This window comes from Oncorhynchus gorbuscha, linkage group LG03, assembly GCF_021184085.1.
Source record: "Oncorhynchus gorbuscha isolate QuinsamMale2020 ecotype Even-year linkage group LG03, OgorEven_v1.0, whole genome shotgun sequence".
Taxonomy (NCBI): Eukaryota; Metazoa; Chordata; class Actinopteri; order Salmoniformes; family Salmonidae; genus Oncorhynchus; species Oncorhynchus gorbuscha.
In genome coordinates, this window is record NC_060175.1 from 31989157 (window position 1) to 31998810 (window position 9654).

At 48.2% G+C, this 9654-nt stretch overlaps 1 protein-coding gene across 2 annotated transcripts in view; it reads left to right on the forward strand.

Moving 5' to 3' along the window:
• The window catches only part of LOC124031229 (leucine-rich repeat neuronal protein 1-like), a 16210-nt gene extending 6863 nt beyond the window's left edge, over positions 1 to 9347 (forward strand). For both annotated transcript variants that reach the window (XM_046342255.1, XM_046342256.1), the window contains one exon: positions 6126 to 9347. In XM_046342255.1, the coding sequence (XP_046198211.1) occupies positions 6403 to 8550 (2148 nt within the window). In that variant the 5' untranslated portion in view covers positions 6126 to 6402 and the 3' untranslated portion in view covers positions 8551 to 9347. The remainder of the gene's footprint in view (positions 1 to 6125) is intronic.
• Positions 9348 to 9654: the final 307 nt, after the last annotated feature.

Consider the following 9654-nt stretch of genomic DNA (forward strand, 5'->3'; position numbering starts at 1 on the left):
GGATAATGACAAAAATGTAAATCGCCTTTGTCAGGGAGGGAATGAAACTCCGATCCACCAAAACCTCTCATGCTATCACACAAAGGGCCAGGGCCCACCAAACACACTCACTATAAAACTAGGCTACATGCAGGGTCTCCTTCTGTAACACAGGCATTCGTCTGTGTGGTGAGATATGATAGGTGAGTGTAAAAGCAGACATCTCTACACTCTCTCTCCTTTATCCCTCTTCTCTACCTGTGTTTCTCTTTGTTGTAGTTCTGGGTTAAGTGCAAACAATGTGTGAACACTGAATCTCTGTGTATCTGAGTTAAGCAGTTTGGCCTCTTCAGACAAGTGTTGCACCCGATTAGGGGTCACAAGCCAGGAAGCCCAAAACAATGCTTATTATGTCTGCTCCTGAGGCATTGTTATGTACATCCTGTAGATGAGTATAAACAGGATATACTGTATATAGTATAGGATGTTATTGCAGACTATAGCCTTAATCCCCCATAACTGTTCTACTCTTTAAGCAGTTTGGTCACTTTCCCAGGAACAGAAACATCAGTCTATTGGTTACTTGAGTTTCACTCAAACCAGGGGGAGTAGAAAATATATATTTTTCCCCATTCACTTTATAGCGGGTAAGGCTACGACAGACGACGCTTTTGGAATGACTGAAGGATTGCCATCAGGATATGGATAGTTTGTAGAATTTGCAGCAATAATGTTTTTTCCATTCAGGATTAAACAGCTTTTAGCCACCGTATCTATCAACAGCAGTGCTAATAGGAAGGGGCCCTGTGTAAGTCAACAGTGCCTGGTGCTGCTGTGTCAGTGAGAGGATGAAATAGCAACATCTGTTTCCCTTCATTCAGACCACTCTGTGGGCTGAGGGAAATGTCATTTTTGTGTAGTGTGACAACATTCATTACACTCATCACTGACAGTCAGAGTGTTCTGTTTTCAGGGCTTCAGGCCACGATGGACAGCCTGGTAGTCTCTCTGGGCTTTGATGCTGAGGGAGGACACCTCTGGCCTTGTTTGTTCACAATTTCCATTGGAGGTGTCCCCTGTCATAATCGTTTTCCCCCCATCACACACACACATGCAAGCACATGCGTGCGTGCGCACGCACACACACACACACACACACACATACACACACACTGAGGTAGCGGTCGGTCAAACCGGATACGAGCCCCCACAGAGCTGTCAGCACTTCAGGAGCCTGGTGCCAGGTGTGATTTTTATAGCCTCAGTGTGAAAACAGTGATTACCTCGCCTGTCTCCTCCGATTTCAGAGAAGAGAAGAGAAGGAGAGAGAGAGAGAGAGAGAGAGAGAGAGAGAGAGAGAGAGAGAGAGAGAGAGAGAGAGAGAGAGAGAGAGAGAGAGAGAGAGAGAGAGAGAGAGAGAGAGAGAGAGAGAGAGAGAGAGAGAGAGAGAGAGAGAGAGAGAGAGAGAGAGAGAGAGAGAGAGAGAGAGAGAGAGAGAGAGAGAGAGAGAGAGAGAGAGAGAGAGAGAGAGAGAGAGAGAGAGAGAGAGAGAGAGAGAGAGAGAGAGAGGCATAATATATGATCTGATAGATGGCTGGATATAAAGATACAGTGTATAGCCAGACAGACCAACAGATTGATAGATCGGCAGGTTGATGGATAAAGAGGGAGAGATGACAGTCAGATCTCTTATTGTCCATTCCCAGGCCCTGAGAAGAGGAATAAGGAGGAAATATAAAGCCTTGATGTTACAGTTCAGTCACAGTGTACAAATCACTGAGATGGCGCTCTGATTGGCCGGGGCATTGCAGAGAGTATACCATTAGACTTGGATACTATATATATCATCATGGCTATTAGAACAGTATCTTAGAGGTAGGGGATTTTCTTACAGTAACAGACACACCAACCGGATACTCACCGGATACTCACATTATATTGTATCCAGTACCTAGTCAGTGTGGGAGCAACTAAGTTAACTAATTGAGAAGTTGTAATGGCAGATAGGCTTTTGATCCTACATTGGTTCATGATTCAAATATGCAGACATGAAACACCGTGACTGACATGCTGTTTTTTTTCTGCATAACTAAGTATTTTTAGAGACACTATAAATACCACACCTGCAATATGAATCAAAGCCGAGTTTGTGTCAGTCACACATCCCCGTGTTCGGTGTTTCTGCCAGGCTTGCACTGAATGTCGATGAGAAATCACACATGAGGAAAAGGAGAAAAATCTAACTAAACCTGTTCTATGTTACTATTGTCTCTAAAGTATAAATCCAGAGACATGGATGTCAGGTTTTGATGTGAAACAAAACAGATCCCCCCGCACACGTCTCTGTCCTCAGGCTGCACGGAGTGTGTTTATGGGGATAAATGTGGTGTGTTATTAGTATCTGACTGGAGGCGCAGGAATGGTGGTGTTTATTGTCAGTGTGAGAGCGGCAGGGCCTGCCGTACACCCTCACTGGGACAGTTATGGAAGGCTGATTCCATTCCTCCAGGTTGAAGAGAAATTGCCGTCCTCAGCTGTAGTGTGTGTATATATACTCACACCCACTGGAATCCTGCCTGAACAGATACAAAGTGTTTCACTTCACCTAAAATGCTGAGATTTAATCATCCTTTTCTCTAGTATTGAAAACTAATTGGCCTGGATGGAGATACATTTTCTCACAAAAAAAACTAATCTTTTATTTGCTGAAACGGATTGGAGTCACTGGGCCCTGTGCTCATCACTGTCCTCATCACTGTCCAATCTGTTTATGATAATGCAATGTTATTTTTCCTGTCACTGATTTGAATATCTCCAGGCAGGGCAGAGGAAAGGCATAGTCATTGATTATGTGCAGATCATACATGGTAGTTCACCATCATACATCATACCTGTTTAGAGAACACTACACTCTTGGCACAGAGGATATCACCGCTACAGTGGAAATACCCTTATCACTGATAGCACCAAACTGATATAGAAAACACATATTTTCCCCTGACCGGCCTTATGGATCCAGTATTGGCAGTTTAAACGGAGAGGAAGAATAAACTGCTGTGTTGGATTTCCATAATTGGGCCTCATAAATGTGTTGGGGAAAGGGGAGGATGCTGCGGTGCCAGGGACCCATCAGTGAGGAGCTATCCCAGCGGCGGTGGAGGCTCCTGAATGTTACCTGTCCTCTGGAGCTAGACCCACCAGCCCTGTCCATTCTCCCACATCCATATCCAACCCCACCCTGGCCCCAGCCCTACCCTGCCTATTCCCCCATATCCACCCTGGCCCCTGCCCTGCCCCCACCATGGCCCCAGCCTCACCCTGCCTATTCCCCCATATCCACCCTGGCCCCTGCCCTGCCCCCACCCTGGCCCCAGCCTCACCCTGCCTATTCCCCCATATCCACCCTGGCCCCTGCCCTGCCCCCACCCTGGCCCCAGCCCTACCCTGCCTATTCCCCCATATCCACCCTGGCCCCTGCCCTGTCCCCACCATGGCCCCAGCCCTACCCTGCCTATTCCCCCATATCCACCCTGGCCCCTGCCCTGGCCCCAGCCCTACCCTGCCTATTCCCCCATATCCACCCTGGCCCCAGCCCTACCCTGCCTATTTCCCCCATACCCACCATGGCCCCAGCCTCACCCTGCCTATTCCCCCATATACACCCTGGCCCCTGCCCTGCCCCCACCCTGGCCCCAAGCCTCACCCTGCCTATTCCCCCATATCCACCCTGGCTCCTGCCCTGCCCCCACCCTGGCCCCAGCCTCACCCTGCCTATTCCCCCATATCCACCCTGGCCCCTGCCCTGCCCCCACCCTGACCCAGCCTCACCCTGCCTATTCTCCCATATCCACCCTGGCCCCTGCCCTGCCCATTCCCCCACATCCAACCCAACGCCTGGAGCTGACACCATCCCAGCACAGAGGCTACAGGCCTCTAATTGATTTCTTCAGGCTCATTAAAAGACTCATTTCTACCCGCCTGTGTTGCCACTGCTTTCCAGAGACGTGTCTCATAATCAAGAGCTTCCATTAATGATAATGCACAGAGTCGAGCGCTTTTCTTTTTCTGCCCGTCCTGGTAGATTAGGTGTGTTGTGTAATGTGCTCATAGTCAGAGCAGAGAACTCTGGCTGGCTGCTACCACACCAAAAGCATCTCTCTGTCACTGTGCCAGTAGCATACGCAGATAATCCCCTGGGAGAGAGAAACGTGGGTAATCTCTGAAGAGACAGAACACAGAATACATTAGAGTAGCTGAGTTCATATCCACAATAGACCTCAGATAGGGACAAATATACATATCAAATATGCATCAAACATTTAGCCTACCAATCTCTACTAATATACATTGTCATATACGGGCATTCCATGGTAACAGAGTGACACTGAGACTCAGATTTTTAAACAAACCATACAACTACATGCACAAGGGCTACTTTTTAACAATTTCCACTGAAACTTTTACAGAAACACATTTACTTGAAGATCAATACAGATGCAAAGTTTGGTAACAGAATGACAGTTTGTGCTGTTGGTGCCGTCATTCTGTTACCAAACTTTGCATCTGCACTGTTCTTCAAGTACATTTTCAGTGGAAATTGTTAAAAGTAGACCGTGTGTATATATAGTTGTACGGTTTCACTTTACAATCATTTGTTTTTGCGACATACATTTTAAAGTGAAAAATCAGTCTGTGTCACTCCGTTATCGTGGAATTGCCCATACCTTAAAATTCTGGACCATAATCTTATATATTATCTGAACAAAGGACAACACTTCTGCATACACAAATATAGTGACCCATATGCAAACAATGTGTACTCAGATGTTATAGGCTTGTTGTTGGCTGCAATACATTGGGAGTACAATATGGTTTACAACCTACTCGTGTGTTTACCCTTCACTCACCCAGCTGTTAAAACAGCAGGAATAGATGTTAAAACAGTAGGAATAGATGTTAAAACAGCAGCAATAGATGTTAAAACAGCAGGAATAGATGTTAAAACAGCAGCAATAGATGTTAAAACAGCAGCAATAGATGTTAAAACAGCAGGAATAGATGTTAAAACAGCAGGAATAGATGTTAAAACAGCAGCAATAGATGTTAAAACAGCAGCAATAGATGTTAAAACAGCAGCAATAGATGTTAAAACAGCAGGACTGTCTGTCTCAGTTAATGTATATAAACATTTAGTATGATCCATATTTTATTTAAAAAGGAGAATTAGGACACCAATATGATAAATTATTTCACTAAAACATTTAATTTTTCCAGAGGCGACCTGCTACTAACAGGCCAGAGCAGTCTGACTGCTGGCATTGGGGTTGAGTGGTTTTGCCTGTACTACCAAGACACTCTGACTGATTCAATTAAACTTGAATGCTCAGAGTTTGCTTTTTTCACCTGTTTTTGAATAGTCTCTGGCTGAGTAACAGCTCATTAAAGACAGAAATTAACCTCTGTACAATAGCACAGCAAAAAAAATAATTTCACAGATTTATTCTGCCCTGTTAGGCATGTCAAATGAGTCCCCAAGAAGTCTGCAGACTGGTGCTGTGTCGGCTGGGTGCTGTCTCCACTCTAACCCTCTGCTGTGAAACTATAAACGATGTCAGATCTCTGTCCAACCACAGAACCAGACCTTTAGCCAGACTGGAGTGCCAGGGGGGCAGAGTTTGAGCTTTTGGGAATTTTTATTGGTTCCATTATAACAGGCAAGGTCAAACAAACAGTTAAAGTATTCTAAATTATTTCAAATTGTATTTGAAGCCAGGTCAGCAGCTAACTACTGTAAATGTATTACTCTCTGTTTCACACACATGTTGTCTTGTCGAGATGTAGCAGATATGGACTTGTAATTCATGCCCATATTTAGGTTAAAAGTCTTGTCAATATCAGCAATTTTTTTAATGAAATGCAATTCACTGTCTGACAGATTTTATGGCTTTTTATCTCTCACCGGGAACTCTCAATCCCTCTCACACACCTTTCTCTCTCTAGCCCCGTTCTCTCTCTCCTTCTTCCTGTTTCTGTATCCCTCTCTATATCTCTTTCTTCTTTATCTAAATCACCATCTGTTTGTGGGATGATAATGGAACAATGTAATGCAGAGCTCTAATACCTGACCTGGTTTCTGTGTATTTCAGGCTTATTCTGCTGAATTCTGAAGTTAAAAGAGAGAAAAACACGTGAGTGGAGGAAGAGGATAACCCTGACCATCCCCTGGCCCCATTCTGAAACACACTCACACACATTCACTGGCACTGTGGACCGCAGCTCTACCAGCCACTACCAGCCTGTACAGAGAGGACACTGATGACCATCGGTTGTTGATGTCACATCCCACACCTACCCTCCAGGCCCTCCTCAGGAACCCGGCCTCTCCTCTAAGAGCAGTGTGACCAGACAAAGAGAGCAGACAGCATGACTCTAAGCCCCCTCCCTTGGCCCCAACTGGCATGGCTGTGTGTAGGGCTGCTGTTGCCCCTGCTGCCCCTGGTGCGGGGCGGGGAGTGCCCGAGGCTGTGCGTGTGTGAGGTGCGCCCCTGGTTCACCCCCCAGTCCACCTACAGGGAGGCGGCCACAGTGGACTGCAACGACCTGCGGCTGACACGCATCCCCTCCAACCTATCCTCTGACACCCAGGTGCTGCTGCTCCAGAGCAACTCCATCGCCCACACCAGCGGGGAGCTAGAAGCCCTGTTCAACCTGACGGAGCTGGACCTATCCCAGAATAACTTCAGCAGTGTGGAAGCCGTGGGCCTGGCCAACATGAACCAGCTCACCACCCTGCACCTGGAGGAGAACCAGATCAGCCAGCTGCCTGACCACTGCCTGCAGGACCTGAGCAACCTGCAGGAGCTCTACATCAACCACAACCAGATCAGCACCATTGCCCCAGGGGCCTTCTCTGGCCTGCGCAGCCTGCTGCGCCTCCACCTCAACTCCAACAGGCTCCGGGTCATTGACAGCCGCTGGTTCGAGGCCACACCCAACCTGGAGATCCTGATGATCGGCGATAACCCTGTCATTGGTATCCTGGACATGAACTTCAAGCCCCTGGGGAGTCTGAGGAGCCTGGTTCTGGCCGGCATGGATCTCACCGACGTTCCCGGGAGTGCTCTGGTGGGTCTGGATAACCTGGAAAGCCTGTCCTTCTACGACAACAAGCTGGTCCGAGTTCCCCAGCTGGCCCTGCAGAAAGTGCAGAACCTGAAGTTCCTGGACCTGAACAAGAACCCGGTGCACAAGATCCAGGAGGGGGACTTCAGGAACATGCTGCATCTGAAGGAGCTTGGCATCAACAACATGGCTGAGCTGGTGTCCATCGACCGCTACGCCCTGGACAACCTGCCTGAGCTGACCAAGTTGGAGGGCACCAACAACCCCAAGCTGTCCTTTGTCCACCGGACGGCCTTCAGGGACGTGTCCTCATTGGAGAGCCTGATGCTCAACAACAACGCCCTCAATGCCATCTACCAGCGCACCGTGGAGGCGCTGCCCAATCTGCGCGAGATCAGCCTGCACAGCAACCCGCTGCGCTGTGACTGCGTCATCCAGTGGATGAGCTCAAACAGGACCAGTGTGCGATTCATGGAGCCGCGGGCCATGCTGTGTAGCTCACCGCCTGAGCTCCGGGGCCAGCAGGTCAGGGAGGTGAGGCTACAGGACTCCCCAGAGCAGTGCCTGCCCCTCATCTCCCACAACACCTTCCCCAGCCACCTGAGCCTAGAGCTGGGCATGAGTGTCAGCTTGGACTGCCGGGCCATGGCCGAGCCCGAGCCAGAAATCTACTGGGTATCTCCTATGGGGAGCAAGATCACGGTGGACATGGTGTCAGAGCGGTACCACCTGAGCAGTGAGGGCACCCTGCGGCTGTCCCAAGTCCAGGTGGAGGACTCAGGCCGCTACACCTGCGTGGCTCAGAACACAGAGGGGGCCGACACACGCGTCACCACTATCCGGGTCAACGGCACCCTGCTGGACAGTGTCGAGGTGATGAAGATCTACGTCAAGCAGACCGAGTCCCATTCCATTCTGGTCTCCTGGAAGATTAACTCCAACGTCATGACCTCCAACCTTAAGTGGGCCTCGGCCACCATGAAGATTGACAATCCCCACATCACCTACACTGCACGCGTGCCCGTCGACGTGCACGAGTACAACCTGACTCACCTGCAGCCGGGCACTGAGTATGAGGTGTGCCTCACCGTCTCCAACATCCACCTGCAGACCCACAAGTCGTGCGTCAATGTGACCACGCGCAGCAACACCTTCGCCCTGGACGTGTCGGACCAGAGGCCTAGCGCCGCCCTGCTAGTCGTCATGGCCACCATGCTGGCCTTCCTCAGCCTGGCTACGGTGGGGGTGTACGTGGCACGGCGCTGGAAGAGGAAGAACTACCACCACTCCCTGAAGAAGTACATGCAGAAGACCTCCTCCATCCCCCTCAATGAGCTCTACCCGCCCCTCATCAACCTGTGGGAGGTGGACAGTGAGAAGGACAAGGAGGGCGGGGCAGAGAGCAAGCCCTCCCCCGTGGACACCACACGCAGCTACTACATGTGTTGAGGGGGTCGCCCCTCCCCCAGCACACACAGACACACTTGCAATGTTGGGGGCAAAAATCAGATAGTTGCAAATGTTTTTATTTTTAGCTTTGCTAATAAGTAGCAGAGTGATAAGGACAGGATTTGTATTAGTATAGCGTATCGCCTTTGTTTGATTCTATTTCTCTTTTATAGTTTGGACTATTCCAAGATGGCAGCTGTGTCTAGCTTCTAGGTTGTCTCAGTTGAGCTGCTTTATGGTGCGTTTTTGATAGCACAGCCTTTTGGCTTGTTGCCATGGACCCACTTTCTTAGTGTCGATAACGCAGCAACAGGGACTACGAGTCTAGTTAAAGGTTCCTCTCGCAGTGTTGGTTGAGATCACATAGTTTTTTCTCTCTTTTTGTAAAACAGGTCATCTGTTGTGCACTGAAATGCTGAAATGTAAAGGAGTTTGTATGGACTTCATTTAAAAGCTAAGGGGATTAGACTTGTTATACTGTCTACTGAATAACGTTAGCGATTGTACGGTAATGTTGTATCAACTATCATTTGAAACTCTTTTTCAATTTTAATTGGGAAAAAAGTAGAAATTAGTTTGCTGATAAATGTTCTGTAAAGCAAGAGAAATGTGAATGTTTGATAACATGCAGTTACTAGGTACAGTAGTAGCTTTATTTACTCTGAATTATTTCTTTCTTATCTGCTAGAATCTGTCGCTGACCACTTACTTTTGTTGTGATTTCATCACACAAAATGTTGTATATGAGGAAGAAGTTGAAATAAATAACATTTTGATCTTTTTATATATATATTGTCTCTCAATCAGTTGTTGTACATTTATTTCACCAGTTTGCTTAATTATAGTCCTTCAATCGCTATGAATCATATTGTAATGAGGCACCATGACCTTTTACCTCTGTTTGACCTCGGATCTCTTGGCTCTGGTTATTTTTCCATGCGGACCTGGTTCCACTTCACCTCCAATGTGCTGCAGCAGCCCATAAGCAGTATCTCAGCATGGAGCTCCACGGCTCAGACTCACACTGTGCAGCAGAGCCCACTCCTCGGTGTCTAATCAGCCATACAGAGAGCACAGATCCTGTCGGCTTAACCCCCCGTTGTC